The 22,594-nt window shown below is 41.3% G+C and overlaps 1 protein-coding gene across 4 annotated transcripts; it reads left to right on the top strand.

The window, feature by feature from the left end:
• Window positions 1–1,730: 1,730 nt before the first annotated feature.
• LOC135491976 (leucine-rich repeat protein SHOC-2-like) lies at window positions 1,731–22,134 on the top strand. Of its 4 annotated transcripts, none has more exons than XM_064777980.1 (16): window positions 1,731–1,911; window positions 3,091–3,156; window positions 4,620–5,093; window positions 7,015–7,158; window positions 8,970–9,068; window positions 9,679–9,867; window positions 10,316–10,411; window positions 10,676–10,796; window positions 11,216–11,324; window positions 11,734–11,827; window positions 11,997–12,101; window positions 12,487–12,601; window positions 13,179–13,461; window positions 13,736–13,803; window positions 14,054–14,223; window positions 14,669–22,134. In XM_064777980.1, the coding sequence occupies exons 3-16, from the start codon at window positions 4,779–4,781 to the stop codon at window positions 14,702–14,704; spliced, it is 1,944 nt and encodes a 647-aa protein (XP_064634050.1). In that variant the 5' UTR covers window positions 1,731–1,911; window positions 3,091–3,156; window positions 4,620–4,778; the 3' UTR covers window positions 14,705–22,134. The 4 variants fall into 4 exon arrangements, with proteins under 4 accessions (XP_064634050.1, XP_064634051.1, XP_064634052.1 ...); XM_064777981.1 differs by having other exon boundaries at window positions 1,731–1,967; XM_064777982.1 differs by lacking the exon at window positions 1,731–1,911 and adding an exon at window positions 1,996–2,082.
• Window positions 22,135–22,594: the final 460 nt, after the last annotated feature.

The following is a 22,594-nucleotide window of genomic DNA, read 5'->3' as shown; positions in this document are numbered from 1 at the left end:
CATCTACAGATGTCAAAATTTTCATTAGGCCTATTATCATTTAACCCCACATCCAAACTTTTCAAACTGCATCACATACAGCCGGGCGTTCGAGTACTACTGATCGAGGCCAGACAGGTACCTGGCTGTCTCTTGATCGATCAAAAACATTATGACCTCCCCTTACGAAAATGATCAAGGATTCACCATGCTGAATCTGAATTCACCATGGTGAAATCAGGGTTTACTATGCTCACCAAGGTGAATGGTGAATTGTGAATTAACCATGTGTGAGACCCATTGGCTCTATGTTGTTTATCTGCTGGGGAGAACCATGTTCTTCAGAAATGACTTTTGCCAATGAGGCAGTAGACTGGCCTGTAGGCCTTTCCTCTGATGGATGTTCCTTTTCGCCACCTGGTGCACCTTGTCCAAAATGCTGTGCCATTGCTCTGATCTGCAGGGTGTGTCAGGTTCTACATAATGCACCATGTCTCTTCTGGATGTGTCCTCCCCTTCATTGCACGCCATGTTGCTACAGAGGGTACCAAGTCTTTGCAGGATGTGCCTATCCGTTTACCAGGCGTACTCTGTCTGATCTGGATGTGTACTCTCCCAATGTAGTGCAACATGTTTCTACAGGGTGGACGTTGTCTCTACCCATAGGACAAATGTGTCTCATTTTCACATGGCTAAGGTCATAATGTTTGCGATTGAAGAGACAGCCTGGTTGTACCTGTCTTCAGGAGCCTAGTGAGGTTCTGGTCAATTTAAACGAAAGTAGTATTTCCTCCCAGCTCCCCTGGCGTGGACCATCAGTACTACATGGGAGTCTTTAATGCTGGTATAGTATATATGCACAGTATATGTATATGCCATACTGTCTGTACTTGTGATTGTTGTGCAAATAAATAATTTGAATTTGAATTTATATAAGAGTCTGGTTAGTTTATATGTAAGTAAGATAAACCGCAGATTAAACCGGGTTCATGCTTGCTTTGACTTGATGGATGACGGATCTGCGGGAGCTGGTTCAGGGGTTCCAGCTGTAAATCGTCCCCCGCCCTAAAAACGGGCGTGAATTTTTGATCTTATTCAAAGTCTTTTTCCATTTTCTTAGCTCAGGTGGCAGCAGATGACAGTGACGACAAATTTGAAAAATGTTTTATCGTAATAGTTGCGTTAATGGTATCAGAATATAAACTACTTCTTTATTTGTTCCTCGTATAGCCTACAATATAACCACGCTAATATCGCTCCCCCTAATTCGTGCCACAAATGAGTGGGCAGGCCTAGTGATTTTAGGGGGTGCCGGAGATTGCAGGAGACTGCATGCAGTTATGATTTGTGCCTGGGTGGAGATTGAGACAGACCACAGACATAGTTCATTATATCATGACGTAGTTGAGTCTGAGTAGATCCTGAGACAGATTTGCAGACATGGTGGCTGGGTGGAGATTTGTCCTTGACACAACCAAGCCTTGATCACAACCAGTCTGATTTACGCAATACGCCAAAACTGCGTTGTTTCATTCGTGTTCAACATATCAATAATTATTTTCTATGTCGAAAGAAATATATACTTCAAAGCTAAATCCTAATTGCTGTTTCAATATATCGACTATGATGACGTTTTTCGCCAGGCACTCGAAAGACACTTCGCTAGTTTGACGCATTTGGACGTCACCGCCTGGATGAAACGTCACTTCCAGGGTCATGGATTCTACTGCGCAATCAGTTTGCGCATCAACCTTCAGTACAGAAAATCGTAGTTAGGAAGCATTAGAATACAGCTGGATATTTGCACATTCCGTATATTTTGTGGATATTCCTACGTTTGTAAATAAAGAAGAGATTTCAAGGAATCTTGTGATACCAGACGTTTTGGAGGTGCATAGTGCAGTTTTGAGAATGCAAGCGACGAAGTTCGAGGTGTGCAGTTGTGTTTTGGCCTCGTGATGTACTGGGCGATGTGTATTGAGTACATTGTATGTCATAGCCTCGTTTTGACACAGACTTGAACCACCTATTATCTCAGTAAAGCATGATCACATGCCTTCTATCTTGAAAAAATACCACTTAGGCCGAAAGTAACATTTCTAGGTGATTACCTGATGGTAGACACCCACCTCTTGAATTGTAGAAGATTATTGGTAACAAAAACTTGTGTCCCAAAACCTTGAAAATTGCAAGGGACTTTGAAGAAATAGGAAGACACAAGAAGTAGATCACAGTCATGCAGTACATTTCCACTACACCATGTATGTATTGTATCATGTGTGTGCACTGTATGTATGGGGCTACCCGGCTATCTGCAGTACAGTACAGTTAGTATGACTTGCAGCCTACCATGCCTCTAATTTATATGAGAGTGGACCGTATATGATATGGCTAGGCCGATTAAATTTTGTACTGTGTGTAGTGTAGGCCTATAGCTTCTCGATCTTGTACAGTACAGTCTACAAGTAAATATCGTGAGAGTGGACAGTGGTACCGTAGGCCTAAGATTTGTACACTCAGTACAGGTTCCCCGCATCAGCCTTCATCGACGTGTGATCGTTTCTGATGGCAGACCGGCAGACCTAAGATTCAAAAACTTAGAACATGTGTTGATGCACTTGGGAGCTTAAGTATCCTCTTTACAGCAAACCAAAAATTGCTGTGCCCTTAATCTTTTTTGGAGAAAAACATCGAGACCTGCTATTGTCACAAGAAAAGTCCCTGGATTGAGCTTCCAACCCTGGGTGAACTATATATACTGGATTGTAAACAATCAACTTTGCCTATTACTTCCTGTTCCTTTTCTGGGAATGTTTTATTTGGTCAGTGTCATGGAACGAGTGATGGATTTGACCTACTTCAGTCTTCATCACTTCCCTGTACATGAGTTTTTTGGCTGTGCAGGATGACTTCCCCACACTGTCACTGCACAGTATTTGAAAAAAAATTGTAATTTGTATTTTGCGAGAAATGAAGCTGATTGTTAATGGGAGGAGGGGGGGGGGGGGGGAACTGTTACACTAGGAGAGTCAACATAATTTCATTTTCATGTTCAGATTGAGAGAAAGAGTTTCAAAAAACACCACCACTTAGTCTTGTTCTGTTTTGCAGGCCAGGTTCATTGGCTGATACAGTGAAGTCACCTTCAAGTCTTACAACTGGCATGCGTAAGGAAGGGTAAGTCTTGGAAATCAGACCTCATAACGGATGATCATCCTTCCTCGGTCTGTCTTGATTAGAAACGGTAGAACCTCTCTAAAAGGACACCCTTTTGGGACTGACGAGTGCTGTCCTTAATAGAGAGGTGTCTTGATTAGAGAGGTCAAATTGAATGGAAACAACCCATTGGTTGAAGCAAAATCCAATGTCCTTCCTAGAGAGGTTGTCCTTCATAGAGAGGTGTCCATTAAAGGAGGTTCCACTGTAATTTATTTTGCTGTGAAACTGAGAATTTTTTACTGCCACTAGTGCCAGCTGCTTATGCATTGAAAGCTGCCGTGGTGGTAGTTGCATTAGATACTGCCCTGGTGCTAGCCAATCTGGTCTGCACCCCTGTCCCCAGTCGGCCAATACTGCGCTTGCACTGCAAGCAGCCGAATTGACCTTTTCGAAGAAGTTTGTTTGGGCGCTGACCAGTCGTGCGTTTCACCTGGGGCAAAGGGTCACATAGTCCATAGTCGGGTTAGGCCCACTGACATGTTCTGAGTGTGCGTAGTATATTTTTTAGGCTCTGACTGAGTCTGATTTGTCTCTGTCGAAAACACCTATTGAATGCTAGGAATGACCACAATGGTACAGTGATCAAGTCTTTCCAGCCATCCACTAATGGTGATTTTGATGCCTAATTTTCGGCTTTTTGTGTGTTAGCAACATTTAATACTACAAGAAGGGATATCACTTCCAGGATATCCTACCAGTGAACCTGGAAACAGGGAATACACTCACAAAATGAGGTGACGATTGTCCAGGGTGGCTTTGTATATGTAGTTCAACCACAATAAACACGGCAATTTCTAGAAAGTGAAAGTGTTTCCTGGTAATTGGACCGTCTAGAAATAAGTCCTTGAATCAATTATGGATGTCTGAAGTACTGTCTAGGTGCAGTCCCTGGCATTCATGGAATATCTTTTTTTAAAAAGCTTGATCCTTGATAACCCTGATATGCCCCAGTTTCCATGTATATCCAGACATTCGGTTCAGTTTATTGGAAGGGTTTTATAGTGCTTGTTGGGTTGATTTGGGTAATTGTGCATTACATGAAATGTTAGAATAACCCTTGATCGAAAGAGTGGTCGCAACCTCTTGAGTTCAGGGCCTTCAGTTTACTGGTGTTGTGACATACATGTGTGGCAGCACTCCCAAAATTAGAGGACAGGCATGGGCCCTAGGGGTTAAGTCTGAAAGTGAAACCAGGACTTAATAAACTAACGTCGGATGACATTTGATCACCCAACATTGGGACGTTGTGCGTATTGTTGCCAAAATGTTTATTGGAAATAACGTCATGACTTAATAGATGGTGATAATATACAGGATGTAGCAATGATATGGCTCGTGATGTTACATTTCAATCTGCTTTAATATTATTTTGTTTCAGCTCTCGTTTTCACCGTCCTGACATCTCAATTCTATTTTTTCAGGATTTATTAACTTGAAGGTGCCGACTGGAATTCCCAAAACATTGGAACGACAATTCTGATAAAATGTTGTGACCATTTTATGCAGAGAAAAACACTGATCATCGAGTTATTCTTGGGCCGTGTATGCCCTTTGTGTGGTAACGAAAACGTGAGACAATTATGGATAAAACGAAAAAGACGGGACAGGCTGGAAAGCCGTCTGGGAAGGATTCCCCGTCTTATTCATCTACGGCGGAAAGATTAGCAAACTATCAAGGGGAAGGCCCCGCGCCAGTACCCTCTAGCGGACATGCCTACCAGAGCTCTGGGGGCGGAGGGACGAGTTCTAGTTCACCCGGTTCACCTGAGATAGAGGGCGCAGCATGTCTGAGTACGAGTCCGAGTAGCGGAATAGAAGTACCTGGTATAACGGTCGCGGCCGAGACTTTATCGCTAAATGCTACGTCGCCGAAGGATTCGTCAGGAGTACCAAAGGTAAACAGTCCGTGGCCCGGTTGTCAGAAAGCATGTTAGTTGACGTGTTGTTATGTGCAATGATGTACATGTCGGCATGAAGTTTTGAGCTTACAAAGCTTCCTGACAACTGGACCCTGATGTGAATTGTGATTGTGAATATGTGTACATGTATCATATCGTCAAAAATTTCTATTGTCAAACTAAGTTGGAAATAGCTCATCAGTGGCTGAAACCATTTTTGAACACAGCACCCGGAGATAAGACCTTTTTCTAAATCAGTAGTTTCATGGTAAAAAATGTCTGAAAAATCTTTAGGTTTGCTGATGAGAAGACTTTGAACAGCGACCATCGCCGGAAAATCGGCAGGGTAACCTTCCTTCCATTCTGTTCCATTATCATAGTGTAACCTTACTTCGAATCAGTTTCACTATCATAGGGTAATCTTCCTTCAAATCAATTCAGTGTTAGGAGGCCGTCCATCAAAATGACACATTCATTTCTAGTGTTTTTGATAATTGACTGGTCTTGTGATTGGCACAATAGTTTTGGTGGACTTTACTCACTATCAGTGAGATGTGTGCACAGTAGTAGACCTATCTGTCAAAATGTCGGTCAGAAACGTGTCATAGTGTCGCTCGCTGTTCATGATACATGTGTGCATGATCAGGGTCGGCTAGTGGGTACATTTGTGTACATTTTACGGACCCTCAAAACAGTTTTAGGGTACCGATACGTACCCTAGTAAAACTTTTTGAGCATAACTTTTATTTTCATTTTCACACCTAGGAATGTGTTGGGCATGCAGATTAGATTATGCATTTAGAGTTAGACCTAATATGATTCTAGTTGACATTATTCAAAATTATTGTGATGAAAATTAGCTGGAGAACACTAAAAAAGATCAAAACGTTTAGTCAAAAAAATTATTTTAAAATGTGTGTGCCCTCTCCCCCAACGTACTCTGAAAACAAATCCTGTTGGAAACCAGATTATGTGCTCCTAGGGGAACATGTAGTGGTGACATTTGGAAAAAAACAGCAGGTGACATTTGAAACATTTTTTCGACAATGACACGTTCGTTTGTCTGGTTGTGTGATTCACTGTCTGATTCTGAAGGCCTATCACAGGTCAATGTTCTGTTTTTTGAGTGTGAGAATTACACTAGTCATTGTCAGAACTCAAGTTCAAGATGCACGTGACGAAATCAATCTGAGCATACATTGTAGCTTTCTTTGGGTGCCATACCTGACAATGCTCTCGTTCTGATTCTCCCCAAAAATAATAAGGGGGTCTTTTTAGAGTTTGTCAAACGTGACCAGAAACCTTGGAACACGACAAAATGGAGGTTAGAGGTTGGAAAACAGTGATTCTTGATCACTTTTCCACAGCAAACGTTTTGGTTGTCCCCAACTAGAAAAAATTTGTGTGTGAATAACTAAGATTCAGGAAGAGGCTCGATCACCAATTTTGTAAACAAACTGGCTCACACCAGTGCAGTTGTCCTGTTACAAGTCTTTTCATCATTATTGCGGCTGATTTCATAGTTCACGTGCGAGTCAGTAAATTATTCTTTCAAAGGGTAGTTACTGATGTGAGTTTATATGGGTGGTCTTTCTCAGTGACTCCGTTCTCCTACTGCAACGAAACTCAAGCAAGGTCGTTTTTTGATGATGACCAGTTCATGTTTGCATCCTTGGAAAGTAAATGTCGTCTTTGATGTTTTGAGGAATTTTAATAATACGCCCCTCGTGTGCTTTCATCTTGCTTGGCCTTCCTTGGCATTATTAGGAAAGCAGTGAAACGGCTCGTCGAGCTGACAAACTGTTTCGATAAAATTGATCGAGTGCTGTTGTATTTCACTACTTGTTATGTTAGTGGTTATTGTTGATATTTCGTTAAATTCTTCCCAAATAAAAAATGTTCAAATCCTACTTTTCAGCCCGAAAAGAAAGCCAGCACAGCGTCGTTGAATGTGGGGGATGCACACGGCATAGCCAAACCAAAAGTAGTCATGGTGAGGCATCCGGGGCACAAACCCAAACCAGTCGGGCCGGGCCGGGCCCGCTCAGTCAAAGCAGATTTGGTGAGTATATGAGTTTCTGCCCCCCCCCCCTCCAGGTTCAGGTGCAAAAACCACCATGGTTTTCCACTTGCGAAGACATGGCTTTGAAATCAAGCAAGCATGGATATGCATAGTCAGTAATTATGTTCCTACCTCCGAAAGGCATATTTAGTAATGCTAACCTGGGTGCCCCAGGAAGCGAAGATTGATTAAGTAATATTTGATTATGCAGCCGTTAGCGTGATTTGTGCTAATGATACATTGCTATAACATAAAGAAACAATGCTAACAGATAGGACTTGACTAATAACTGTTGTCCATGGAGTAAATTGGCAGTTCTAAATATGTTATCACTGTGGTGACATTGCTCTTGATATAAACCAGTCCATATTGGATAAATATATTCGTTTGAAAATATCATCCGAATAGCCTCAAACTACAAATGTTACATGGTAATTTATGCATTGATTTTTTCACCTGTGGCAAAATGAGAAATCGTGTTAGGTCTGATTGAAGTATGTACGAATCTGCAATGGAATTGTGGGTAATTGCGCTGACGTTTTATGTAGCATGGGAAGTTCTTCCTTGATTTTCGATGGCAGTGCAATTTGTGACTTCTGTCGGTCTTGACGTGCATCTTTACAGTGAGCTTCCCAAAGCTGATTTGTTTACTGGTTTTACTTACAAATTAGTTCTTCGGAAGGATTTATACCATTGACTTACACCAGGATTTTCATGATCATTATAATCTAATATGCATAAGGCATTACATATTGAGGATTTAGATCAAGCAGGATATACTGAGAATATTCAGTCCTCAGCCACACTCAACATCAAACTCACAGTCACAAGTTGAAGAAGTATCTCTCTGTCGCGAATGTGAATCGGCCACCATTTGCGTTATTTGTGGAACCTCCCTTAGCAGACACCTCTCAATAAAGGACACTAGTTTTGGTCCCAAACTGGTTGTTTCCATTCAATTTGACCTCGCTTTTCAGGACACCTCTCTAGGACGGACAGCACTTGTCAGTGCGGAGGGTGTCCTAGATAGAGAGGTTCTAATGAAATTCTTATGTGTGACATGGGTGCCGTGCATTGTACTTGCTGCGTGTCCATGCAGCGAAAAGACTCTTGGACTTATATACCAGGTTTACCAGTGGTACGCTGTCTGACTGATTTCATCTGTTTAGTGTCTGTCCTTTGTAAGCTAATTGTCCCAATCATACACGTGCTGCCAAAATGTGACCCGTCACAGCAAAATCAGGCGCATGTCGCTCTGAGCTTGGCAGGTTGAGACGGACTGTTTGTTCATTTCTCTGTTGTCTGCCTTTTGTGAAATATGAGCACATCAATTTCTCCCATTATCTCCTGGTGTCATTTAGGCTTATCTTCTGTGCGACAAGCGTCTGGTTTTGCTGTGACGGGTCACAAATTTTTGATACTTTTGGCATGATAATGACATGTGACTAACTTTAATTGATTTGTGATGTCATAATTAAGGTCCACTCATGTGATAGAGATGGTGACGCCCTTCGACAGTGTAAGGTTCCTCCGGGGTCTCCAGTTTCCTCCTACTTTCATTACAATCGCCCAATATTGTTTATAGAGCAGATGATGGGTGATATGAATAAAGACTAGTAAATGCTTTTATCTAAAACTCCATGTACATTTACACTTGGCCTTTCTGTACAAAATTGAAGTAAAAGCATTTGCTAGCCTTTATTCATATCACCCAATATCCTGGTTCGCGCTCAGCTCTCAACTCAATATTTGTTGTCCTTCGATTTCTGTTGCCTTCTCACATTGACAACATTGTCTCATCCTCTTTACAGAATGTCGACAAAGAATTCCAGAAATGCAAAGAGGAAGGTGCCACAAGGTTAGATCTTAGTAAAAAGCAGATATCTATTCTTCCTGGTTCTCTTAGAGATGTAAGTATACCATTTTAAACCCCAAAAAGGGGCTCGATTCATCCCTATCTGACAATTCTGCCAAAAAAATCAAGGCCTGTAATCTGTCAGCCAAGACTAATGACATAATCTAAATTGCCTATAGTAGCTATTATGATGGCCATTATGAAGTGTTTTGAGCAGCTTAACAGTAATAGGCCTAATTCATTTCTTACATCAACCCCCCTGTCATTGTTGTTCAATTGTCATGAATGGGGATTACTCATAACGTATATCCTATGAACCATTTTGCTCCCTCTGACCTCATGAAACTGATCCTGCCTGAAGACATTGTTTATGTGGGTTATTGTCACAAGTGACTGATTATAATTCAAGCAGCCTGGTTTTGGGAAAAATAATTCTTAAATTCCCATTATTTCTCCTTCTTTTGGGGGTTTGAAGTTAGACATCGTGTTGGACATGATGTTGAGCCAACACAGCCTGACCCCATAACTCATAACTCGACGAAGTTCAGTTGATCCATGGGAAGAGGCACTCACCTGGAAAGAGGTGATTGATTGTCAACCTGGCAAGTGGTCTATCTCAAGCCCATGTATCATTGCTAAACCGCCTCTTAAACTTTTCATTCCAGTGTACGCAGCTTACAGAATTATACTTATATGGCAATCGAATTTTAATGCTGCCGCCTGAGATCGGAAATCTTACCAACCTGTTGAAACTAGCGCTTAGTGAAAACTCACTGACGAGTTTGCCCGACTCCCTGGCTAATCTGAAACACCTAAAAGTGCTTGATCTTCGGCACAACAAGCTTAACAATGAAGTAAGTACCCCACGATTATCTCCTGGTGTCATTTAGGCTCATCTTCTGTGCGACATGCGCCTGGTTTTGCTGTGACGGGTCACAAGTGAGGAAGCAGACTTTTGACCCTGTAGGTGGTGCAGCAAGGCGTGGACCTTTTCTAGGCCTGTACGAACATTGAACGGTATGAAAAGCGAACGTGTTCTGTAGAATTTCTCTGGAATGTATAGACAGGGTTTGTAGCTCTGAATGAAGCTGGGTAGGTTTGAAGAAGTTACGGGCCTTGCTCTCCGTGCATGGAATCCTTTCATGAGGCTTCTCTGACTCTTGAAAGTGAAAAGCAAAACCTGCTGTGACCAAAAATTCTCAAAATTTATTCGGTGGAAGACAAAGTGATGTTGCCTAAAATATGTTGTGTCAGAAGCTACCATTTGATGAAGAAACTCATGATTGCTATCTTCTCTTACAGGTACCGGAGGTTGTGTATAAGCTTACATCCTTAACCACGTTATTTTTGCGGTTCAACCGCATCCGAGAAGTAGGGGAAGGAATTGCTAATTTAACTGTAAGTATTTTGCAAGCCCGCTGTTGGGAACGCCTTTTGAATTGACAAATGACAGTGACTGGGTGAAAAATAGGCAAACCTGTCCCGCAAGCAGCTGGTCAATATGTGTGCTGAAATACCTTGACCAGGTCTATCGATGCTGGATATCTGTGCTGAAGGATCGCAAGGCCTCTGCTCTGTTCTCCAAAGAGTCTGGGAAGAATTTACCTCACCAAATACTTGCTGGTTCCGCTTTATATTTATGTGAATCTGCGTCTTTTTCAGGGTTTAACAATGTTAAGTTTAAGAGATAACAAGATAAAGGAGCTGCCCACCGGCATCGGGCAGCTCGTCAATTTACTAACATTTGACGTCTCTCACAATCAATTGGAACATCTGCCAGAAGGTAGGAATCAATTCTCTAAGTTCTGTTAAGATTTCAAACACGTCTGGTCTCCTTATCTTTGAAGTTGGAGCTATAAAAAGCTACAGTCCAAAGTTTCCAAGATTGTAGCTTCCAAATTTCTGTGACAATGGGTGATATGAATAAAGACGAGCAAATGCTTTTTTCTAAAACTCCACGTACATTTACACTAGGCCTTTCTGTACAAAATTGAAGTAAAAGCATTCGCTAGTCTTTATTCATATCACCCATTGATTTCAAAGCATCTGTAAGTTTGAGGACCACAGCATACACAAGTATATCACGTCTGAACTTGGAAATTTGAAATTTGAAATTTGAACTTGTAAATTTGAATTTCATCTGTGTTAATCTGTAGTTGTTTTAAACTTGCCATTAGCATAATGTTATCTGTTTTGTTTCAGAAATCGGTAACTGTGTGAACATGAATTTCTTGGACTTGCAACATAATGAAATAATAGATATCCCAGACTCTATAGGAAACCTTAAACAATTGTCAAGATTAGGCTTAAGGTGAGCATGATCAGCGTCAAAGTATTTGTCATGAATCTCAGATTCAAAGAGCTCAGATATGGAGCTCCGAGGTAAAACTGCTGATCAAGCATTTACGCAGCAGGGTTAGAAACAGAAATAGTGAGGTTGAAAAATGAACTTCATGACTTCGACTCATCTTTGAAACTGAACTACAGTCATCTAATGACTTCCACCTCATTGAATTGAAGAACATTTTCAAATCGATGAATCAAGTCTTAATCCACAAGAATTTCAAAGTCCTAATCCGAACCTGTGCATAAGGGGGCAATAATGAAGTTTTATTGCAAAGGTATAGAATGGCAGAGACTGTTTGTGGAGAATTTCTCTGACAAAGTGCAAGAAAAGATGGGTTCAACGTATTTAATGTTGATATGTCTTATCTTTCTAGATATAACCGGTTATCGTCCGTGCCAAAGTCTTTAGGGAACTGTGTGAATATGGATGAGTTTAACATAGAAGGCAACAACATTTCACAGTTACCGGTAAGCAACAATCTTACTCTGTCATAGAGACGATTTAAACCGTTCAAATGCACAAAGTTACAAAGCTTACAATAGCGTCTGGCATGAATGCAATTGATCTTGTCGCGGACACATTACATGGACGAGCTACTTTGTGCTGAGTTATCTAGTTTGACCTTTTCGATTGCAGGAGGGTTTGTTGTCTAGTTTGACCACCCTGACGAGCATCACATTATCCAGAAATAACTTCACCTCATATCCTGTAGGAGGACCGTCACAATTCTGTTCAGTTCATGTAAGTACCGAAAATGTCTTTCAGTTTGTCATGAGTTTTCTAAAACAAATAAAATATGAAATAGTTTACTGAAGTGAGAATGGAGGTTGTATTGGATGATGAGAACTGGCAAGGCACTTTGAGAGCTACATTTCTGCTGAAAGATACCTATAGTCTCGTCCTTAGATTGTGACATGAAACAGAGATTGCTTGTGTCTGGTGGGCACTCCAGAGGAAGGACAAGACGTCAACTTAGCGAGAAACAAAGGTAGTCAGAGACTTTAGCCTATGTAGCATGAAGCAAACATGACCATAAGAAGTCTTGGTTAGACCAGTTGATGATTTTCTTCAGTCGTCTGTTCATCATTTTTGTCGTCTGCTCTTCATTTGTGTCGTCTGCTTTCAGTCAATAAACATGGAGCACAATCAGATAAACAAGATACCATTCGGTATCTTTTCACGCGCATCAATTCTGACCAAGTTGAATATGAAAGAGAACCAGCTAACATCCCTACCCCTAGGTAAGTAGCTTTACATCATCTGTGGGGAGGTGAGGCCACATCCTCTGGGCCTGGTTGTTAGAAAGCGTGTTAGCGCATGGCGATGTCGGCATGTTTCTTGTCGTTGGATCCTGACACAGCTGCTCAGAAAGCCCGGGACTTTGCTGTGACAGGGTTGCAAATCTACCAATAATGACATGGACGACACTGTACCAACCTACTGGTAACCATACCCTCTGACCTCAGCCAGGCAGGATGTTGTGACTACTTGAAGTGCGTCAGTAGAACAACGTCATGCAACGTACTTGTGACAAGACCGAAGCCCACTTGTTCAATGCTCTGCTATGCTAACCGTGCACTATTATCATAGAGAGCTGCCAAGTTTGGTCAGTTAGGTTTAGATGCCCCTATTTCACCACCAAGTTAGGGGAACCCATGAAGTTTTAGCTGAACCTCAAGTGTTCCACTAAATCTAGTGGCACGGCCGAACACGAGAGTGAAGAACTGATAGTGACTGTGGATTGTATCCAACTCTCGCCACTAGTTACCCAGTCCCTGCATATTCAAACATACTTATTTGCCGATCGTTTGTTTGTAGACATCGGTACGTGGGAGCACATGGTCGAGCTGAACTTAGGTACCAACCAGCTCACCAAGATCCCGGAGGACATCAAGAACCTTCAAGCCCTCGAGGTCCTCATCCTCAGCAACAATGCGCTCAAACGCATTCCAGCGAGCATCGGAAGTCTCAAGAAACTCAAAGTGCTCGATTTAGAGGAGAATAAGCTGGAGAGTTTGCCGGCCGAGATTGGCGGCCTGATGGAGCTGACGAAACTGGTTGTGCAGTCGAACTGTTTGACTAGCCTGCCAAGGAATATCGGGTAAGTATGCGGATACGACTGTCGAATTGAGAAGTAATTTGAGCTGAAATGGGGCAAAGATGGCACGGGAGTCTAATTCTCTTAACTGCCCAACACTTTACTGAACAACTTACAATGAGACTTTTCAAATTTCAATACAAATCTGCCAAAAGTAATAGTCAACTCAGTCAGCTGGTGATATTCTGTACTTTATGAAATAGATAACAGATGCAAATATTTGGCCCACCTCCATTTTGTGACCATATTTTAATGATATTCTTCTTGTCACTTTCAGTTCATTATCTAATCTACAATATTTGGGTGCTGGAGAAAACGACCTCACATCAATACCAGAAGACATAGGTAAGCTCGCCATCATACCAAAGACCGTGATAACAACTGTGCTGTCATCGTCCTTAAATTGTCGTCTGCCCGGTCATTGGGAGGAAAGATTAGACCAACTTTTCTGCATCTGCAAGGCATGCTTCTCTCAAAGTGTTGCCCTTTTGTCCTCGCCTGTTCTTGGTTCTTACTGGATAACAAGTGAAAAAGTGAAATGGACAAGCATTCGATGCAAATTGTTCATACATTGTTTTCTTGTTTGTGTTTTCAGGGCGACTAAGTCATCTCGAGTACCTGTACATAAATGACAACCCTAGGTTACAAACGCTACCATTTGAGCTGGCCATCTGTGGGGCGCTCGCCATCATGAGCATTGAAAACTGCCCACTTAATCAGATACCTGTGGAAATCGTCTCGGGCGGACCATCTATTGTGATACAGGTAAGATGGAATTCCGATTCTGGATTTTCCCCATCTGACACAGACAAGTACTTACTTGCATAAGTGCAACAAGGTAGTTTAAGCCATCAACAGTGTGAGGGACCTTTACCACTGTCTTTTCCCACTGGTAGCTTCCATCAAGTCTTCACCAAGACCAGCTTCTCACCTTATGCATAAAGCCATCTGACATGCGTCCTATCCCTCCTCCTCTCGTCACGAACTTGTCCAGGGCACCAGTTCAGCAACTTCTTGGGGAGTCTGTCTTCTTCCTTATGGTCAACTTGTCAGCACCAGTGGAGACGTCTCACTTTCAAGAAGAGAGATGCTGCCGTTTGGTTGGTTTATCTCCTTATGTCAGTGGTCAGTGACGTCAGTCGATGCTTGTTTAGTAAACATGTTTGGTCAATTTCAACAAATTTCTGATTTGTTGCCATTTCTTTTTCAGTATCTCCGACTACAAGGTCCATACCGAACGTCGTAGAATCGTCACTAACCTGGTCCCCATGTGCCGTACAGCATTAGACTATTCCGATGGCCTAGACCTGGTCATATGCAACTAACATTGACCATTAACACATGCTAGTTTGCTTATTGGTTTAGCCCTGTGCTGCTAGGTGTCGACACTTCATAACGCTCCGTTGTGCCCCTGTAGACAACAGTTTCGTTCTGATTATGTGAATGCTGGGTCTAATTTGGTCCAAATGAGATCAGATCAGGATTGAATTTGACACAAACCATCGTACCACCTTAATTTTTGCGTTTATATTTGTTTGAATGTGTGGAAACTTTGAATGATAGATGTTATGGCAGACAACTCTCGGCCTTCTACGATTTGTATCCAAGACTGATTATCAGTGAGACCACGGTTATTATTTCAGTAAGACCTCGCTCGTCATTTCTTTAAGATGACAGATTTTCCATCCACAAAACCATTGTTCAGTAACAACCAAGGTTGTCTCCCCTCTTTCAGTAGCGCCACAGTACTTCTGTTAGAAGTTTGGCGACATTCTAGATACAAAATGACTATGATGAGAAAATTTTTTTGGGATGTGGATCTGTTATTAAAGAAATGATAATTGAGGCTTCGAGGGCATCATTGGTGAATCTGGGGGGGAGGTAAGCACCAAAAAGTTTTAAGTCCTACAGCGGTATTTGGGAATGTTTTTGATGGTGTCTGAAACGCGCATAGATGGCGAGGTATGTGGTCACACTTGGTTGTGATGTCGTTTGGTGAAGTGAAGTGATACCTCCTTGTTTTGTGCCGTAGTGTGGCCGAACTTGCAATTTGATTATAGTAGGGCGGTGATAATGACGATCTCTACTGTGACCTTGGGGCAAGTCGTTCCCCGCCTGGGAGCTGTTCCAGTTGACTTGCTTGCATCAGTGGTGTAAACCGTGAACTTGTCACGACACTGACAGTTGGTGAGTCCTGGGTTCTCCATGTGGTTTTCCCACGGTTGGCACCCTTGATATTCAAGAACTTTTTTGCCAGTGTGCAGCACAAGGTAGGGTGACCTTATAGAAGCCGTTTACATGTTTTAGAGCAACGTAGGGTGGCTCTTCCAACGTAAGATGGAGAACTGCCAAGGAAGGGTGGGACAAATGGCCTTGTGGAGAACACTGGGTGACTACTCTTTCTCATTGGCGATAGATAAAATTTAGCTTTATTTCATGACATTTGAAATTTTAGTGCTTTTTCTGTTCACATTTGTCGGTGACATCGCAAAAATGAAATGTTCGGAAAAGTTTTCTGTTAACAGTACTGAGGTAAATCATAGCTTTGTTGCAAACTGAAACCAAGAGTTTTCAACCCGGGCAGACGGTGATGTCTGAAGCTCCCTCTATGAAATAGGGAGTTGGAAATGTGACACGTAGGAGTTCTTGTCAAAACTCGTTAAGTGTAAAATGTGGTGTTTTATTTCAGTATGGTGATTTTGTGTTTGCCGCAGCACAACATATGCTATTTGATGAGTTGATGTAGAGAAGACAAGTCATTTTAATGATTTCTTGTGTATAGCAGTGGCCCGGTCAAGTGCCCGAGCGGGCTGGAGATTTTAGTGTGAAATCTTTTTAAAGAATAAGGGTAATTATTAAAGATGATTTAGATTTTGTTGTTCTGAAAATGACTAGTTTTGATGTGCTACTGGTAAGAAGTCTTTAATTCAGGTTTTTTGAAATTATTTACTTCTTCAAACGTGCATGTTGACATTTTGGAAGAAAAAAAACACCCTATTATGGGAGCTTTTCATTGGCAACAAATTCACAAGTCCAATTTTGGAAGAAAAAAAAATTGTCAACAAGGCGAGATGTACAGTGCTGCCACCTTTCGTAAGTACTATTTAAGCCCTTCAAATACACTGTCAATGTACAATTCTTATGCCAGGTGGAGACACTGTCTATCTGCTTGTGTCAACAACTTTTTTTTCTTCACAAAATTTGGCTTGTGTTCTGTGTGTTTTCAACCCTTCAATGGTGGTGTACTAGGAAGTACTCCAGCGTGATATTGTGGAGTAGAAGGACTGACATCACCATTTACAAAGTGGCAGTAAAGTCTGTCCAACTTGCTCTCGTGAAACTTTGAAGTATTTTTTTGTGTGTGAAAATGCTGGGGAATATATTATGATTTTGAATGCAGTGTAGTTCATACAGAACATGTGCTAGACCAAAACCAATTCCCTACACCCCATTAGGTTCATGACGTCGAAAGTTTTCTGTATTCAACTGAAGACGTGAGAAATCCTATTTCATTTGAGAATTCTGTGACTAGTCTCGAGACTGCATTCTGATACTGTCACGACCCATGATTCTCCATCAAGTGGATGGCTGTTTTCTTCCAGAGAGAAGGTTCGATTCACCATACATTACGGGATAATTCAAGAATAATAAAAAACTTTGATAATTCTGCTGTCTCTAAATTTGAATGCGAAATTTTCAAACGTTTATGAACAGGTGTGGAAATGGCCAATACACATTTTGGACATCTATGTGTTCATCATGAAGTTGCTTCCTTGGCGGGACTGAAGGCAGGAGCCCAAGGGGTTGCATGGTGATTGCACAGTTGCAGTGGGTGGTCTCGTTTCATTTTGTGATACCTGTACTCCAGCAGGCATGAATAGTGCCAGTGTACCTTGAGATGGTAGAGACACCTAGTGGTGACATAAGAAAACTTCAAATCTCGCCCGCGTAGCTCTTGCCTATGGTCTCCCTTTAACTTGGTGGAAGAATCTTGGATGTCGAGTCACTGTGGGGGAAATTTCATTAGAAAATCGCCAGAAAGAAGATGAATTTTGGCATGAAATGAAATATTGGTGATTACAGATGTAATGGTATCGTTAAAGGGAATTTCGCACAAGCAGCGAATCAGGCCTACTTTTAACATTAACTCGAATGGTGAAAATGTACCTTGTCGTTTCCTATTTAAAAATCCGGCGCAGATATGCCCTGATGTACATCAGGACAACAGGGTCGCAATGCCGATAGGGTTCCATTCGGAAACTTGCGTAAGGCTTGTTGATTCATTGATTCCTTTGACACTGCCTGAGGCCCGTGAAGGGCGTTTTATGCTCGTGTGAAATTCACTTTAAGCGTGGTCGACATGATCTTTTGGAAAAAGTTTTTTCTTTGTGTGAATTGGAAAATTAGTATGTTACCTTTGTTGCTGCTACAGATATGTACAGAAATTAATGTATATATTATATATATATTTGCTTAAGGTTTTGACCACCAGGTGGCACTTAGATAAGTAAGAATCGTGTAATCACGTGGACGCCTATTTCACTGGTATATTAGTGTGCTCCTTGCAAATTTACGTTAAACTTTGTATGATGAATAGAAATGATGAAGTCAGCATGCATCTGAGCTGACCTGTTGAGGTGGGGTAGTTAACTTGGCAAGTCGTGAAAAAACGGTTCAAGTCGGTTAAATCTCACCCTGGCTGATCAGTATTTCCGCATTCTGCGCCGAACACCATGAAAAATGGGAAGGTCCGCGCGAAGGAAGATGCCGATTGGTTGGGGTGATTCTGTTTTAAATGAGTGATTTTTAGGTCGCCTGGTCGAGCTCTTGCTATCACGGAGCGTCCTTTCGTCAGTCGTTGCCATCGTTGTCTGTTAGCACATCACGTTTCGTAACCATGGCGACTATGAACTATAGACTGAATTTGGATCCGATCTGATTCTTTGTCCTGCCAACAGGGGGCCAAATGTGAAAACAAAGGATTCTCTAGCTGGTTAATCAATGGCTGGAATCGCACCTTATTTTTATGCTATGATCATTTTTAGAGAGGTACTCATATGTAGTGCGGGTTTCTGATTTGAAACACTTCAAGGTCGCCGAGGTCAAAGGTCGAAATTTCAATGTCGGGTAGAATGTTACATGGAACACTACACATCAAATTTTCATGAAGAAAGCCAGGTGAGCACATGGTCCATGGGCGATTTTTTGCCTTTGTGTTCTTATGTTTCATTGTAGACAAATGCTGATCTTCTTGGGAGAAACTTGAGGGTCAACAGATGAGTGAAAGGAAGACAGTTTCAAGATGGCTTTGGGCGGGCACTCTTAAAGGGACAAGTTGAGGTATGAGTTATGCTGGGCACACTGCGCAGTCCCGATCCCGATGCTCAATCGACGATGGTGGTAACGTTGGCGTTAAGTCCCAGTTCTATGATTGTTTAGGAAATTTACTGAAGGGGTAATGTTTGTTTGAGCTAATTGTGGCGTTTGTCACTAATGCCAGTTGCCCAGCTCTAACCTTAGAAGCAGACTTTAGTGTTGATGGCTTAGATGGAGTGATCATTGGGGGGGGGGGGGGGGGGTGGAATATGCAACAGTACAGGACAGATCCAAATTAACTTGCTTCTTCTATAGCCTATTCCTGCTTTGAATCGCACAATTGTGATTTTGTAAATGTTTAAATTGAGTGTTATTAAGTCACATGACTGTTGAGATAAAGGTCAAGGTTATTATAGGGTTTTGTCAATGTAAGCAGCTGATTTTGTTGATGAGTTTCAGTAATAGTACTCCGGAGGTTAATATTTTTGTTTTGTTGTAATATTGGGCAGACGACACCCTGTGTTTACATCGCGTGGAAAGATGGCGTTGTATGACTACACCATTCTATTGTTTGTTATGTGTACTGATGTCGCCATGGTAACCAAGTAGTTCACAACTAAATTAATGTAAACTGGAGAATTTTGTGAGATATAAATTTTTGCCGATTCACAATATCCTTGAGAAGCAGTGCTGATCAATGAATTTTATGGAATAACTGAAGGACTATTCAATTGTGGTAATAATTCACCAAAGTTTAGAGGGGGTCTGAATGTGGAAAAGCTAACAAGAAACAGTTGGGTTTGCCATCGGGAACGGTACATGCTACGAAGTGGTTTCTTGTAGTTTCTGCAAAATTGTAATAATTTGGGTGAAAGTATCATCTTCTTGGCAAACAACACTAATCGCCATTGCAGTTCTGAGTCAACAGGTGTAAAACTTTGAGCAGATATTTACCCGTAATCTTTGGAAAGCCCTCACTTTAGCATGTGAGAAATTGATGCAAAGATTATTGGTGAATGCTGGGTCCAAGATTACACCGGTTGGCAGAGAGATGCATTGGGTTTATGACAAGTGCAGCCTGGGATCCAAGGATACCAGACCTGTACTCTTCACGAAGTGATACCATTTGGTGTTAATTGTTACGCGACTGGGGAATCAATCAGACCAACTACTCAAGTGGGGCGTGTGTATAATGGTACTCCTGGTTCAGTTACTGAATGCGATATGCTAACGAGATGTCAAGCCAGTCGCATACCGAAGTGTTTCAGTCACAGGTTGAGTACTTTCTGTTGATTATTGATCTTTTGTTGATTAGGGAACTGACTTGTTGATCTTCATCTCTTCGGGTGCTTGTGTACATAGATCTTGCCACATCAGCTTTAGAAGGTTCATCCACTGATGATAAAAAGGAAATTTCATTGGCCATTTATTAGCGATTGAGACTGCAAGCTTACACGTTCACTGATGTGTTGTCAACGAACTTTGACAGGATGTAGAAATACAAAGATTTATTCAGGACACCCTGCAAAGTCCTGCTTTTCATTTTGAGATGGCCAGAGGTCGGGGATGATCCTTTGACTTGTTTATAATTTCCCCGCCTCCTTAAATTTGTTTAAAAAATGTAATTTATTCAAGATTATCATTTTGGCAGTTTAGGGAATTTCTTTCACTTTTTCCAATCGGAAAAATATTTTTGCGATTTTTATTTGAGGGTTTTTCAAAATCCGCAAAAACTGAAATGCCCGTGATTTTTTCAGTTTGCAGTATTGGCCTCTTTTGGGTAGCATCTCTGGAAGAACGTTTCTTGCTGTATTTTGCAGGAACATACCCGATTTGCAAAGACTGTATCCACAGTATACAAGAATACTGTGCTATACATTCCGGAAAAGAATCCAGTGAGCATGTTCTTTTGTTATGTAAGGTATGTCACAACCACTTGTGGCATATTTCTGTATCAGAGGCAAGACCACCATTGATTTTTTAAGCCTTTTAGCAGTTCAATTGTCAATGTTTGACCGCGACGCATCAAATACTGCGTGGGGTTGTCAATCTGAAATTTTGATATGATATTCCGGACAGTCAGGCTAGTAAATGGTGAAAAGTAAACTGGTAGTTGACCACGGAAATTTTTTGATAATCAACAAATTGGACAGACATTGATATTTCCACTCTTTTCAGCCAACTGGCAGAAAAATCTCAAAACACACCCCCTATCACCCAATTAGCAAAATTCAAAATTAATTTGTTCATCAAATAATTTCTTTATATCTGTAGACTTGCCACAGCAAATACTTTTTCAATACCTCTCCAAATATGTACTTGAGAGTTAAAAACATGCACTCGTCTAATTGATAGGTCTCGACCCTCCAACCTATGAATATTCATTGGTGGTATTGTCTATCAGAAATGAAATGTGCACTTGTCGGCCCTGAATAACAAAAAATGTGGCTAATGGCCATTCTTCCTGTCAGTGTAGCATGGTATACTTATGATCCACTTGTCAACTACGGTAACCTGTAATTCATTGTCTGCATTTTATGTTGGGTGTTTTTCTCAGTGTTACAGCCCTGAAAAGCCTGGCAGTAATTTTGTTCCCCAAATAGTTGTCCGTAATGAAAATAGCAAACCGTTTCTTGTCCCTCGTTATGTAGTGATGATTAAAGCCTGTTAACATACAGTCGGTAATTAGGCCACACCAATTTGATTGTTAAAATTAGGCCGTACCAATTTGATTGTTGGGTTAACATACAGATAAAACATCTATTTCAACATTTAGCATCATTCAAAACAGAACTGGACACGACATACATTTTTCGTTTCATTACCTTTCATTTGAACAAAATAACCCATACAACATCTGTTTTATCTCACGCAAGTGAAACTATTTCGTCTGATAACATGGGGCCTCATTGTGGTTTTGTCCGAAAGAATTCCTCTATGTTACTGACATTTCGGGATAAATATTTTGAATGCAATGAAATAAATACTGATATTTAGCTGAGTTATAAATCCACTGCTTTTTTGCCAAATCGTAAACTTGGATTATTATAAATTAGCCTCGTTCGATAAGCTTTATAAAATGGCGGCTTGGAGTCGCTTAATCGTAACCTTGATGGTAAAATATCGTCATAGAAGAAGCGCATTTTGACATTGTTTCAAAATGGCGGCTTTGGTTTGCCTAATTGTAAAATTGCTGGTAAAATCTTGTCATATATGAAACCTGAATTGTTGACGTTGCTGGTGTTTGGATGTACAGTCCTTGGATGTATGGTTTCTATGGTGATGGTATGTAAACAAATGGAAACCTAGAACTTTAGTTTTTATTCCTCATATCAGTAATAAACTTAATCAAGATATCAACCGAGTCGTCGTTCGGATTATTATCATTCTCCTGGCAGATCGAAAGATATCCTCTCTCTGGTCCACCGTCGTTGATCCCATCAGAGAATCATATCGACTGTCGTTTGTGGGGGAAGATGGCTTGTGGCTGTGCTGAACCTGTTTTGACAACCAAAGCAAGTCATTATCTCTATCAAATTCCCTTGGTTTGATGCTGATTACCTTCCAAATGCTTGAAAACCAATCGATTACAGGACCCACAGTATGAAATTGGCTTAGGCGACAGTGTCGCTGTCTCGCGGCAGAAAATGGAACTGAAATATTCGTCCAAAACTCTCAGTTCCACTCTCTACCGCTAGATAGCATTACTGTCGCCTAAGTCACTTTCCTATCAAATTGAGCATGTTTTTAGGCCTTTTGCATGAATAGATTTTTTGGCATTGCCAATGACATAACACACAGGGTGGGACCCTTAAGCTGT

The sequence above is a fragment of the Lineus longissimus genome, chromosome 8 (assembly GCF_910592395.1).
Source record: "Lineus longissimus chromosome 8, tnLinLong1.2, whole genome shotgun sequence".
NCBI lineage: Eukaryota > Metazoa > Nemertea > Pilidiophora > Heteronemertea > Lineidae > Lineus > Lineus longissimus.
Note: the sequence above shows the minus strand (reverse complement) of the source record. Positions and strands in the feature narration are given on the sequence as shown.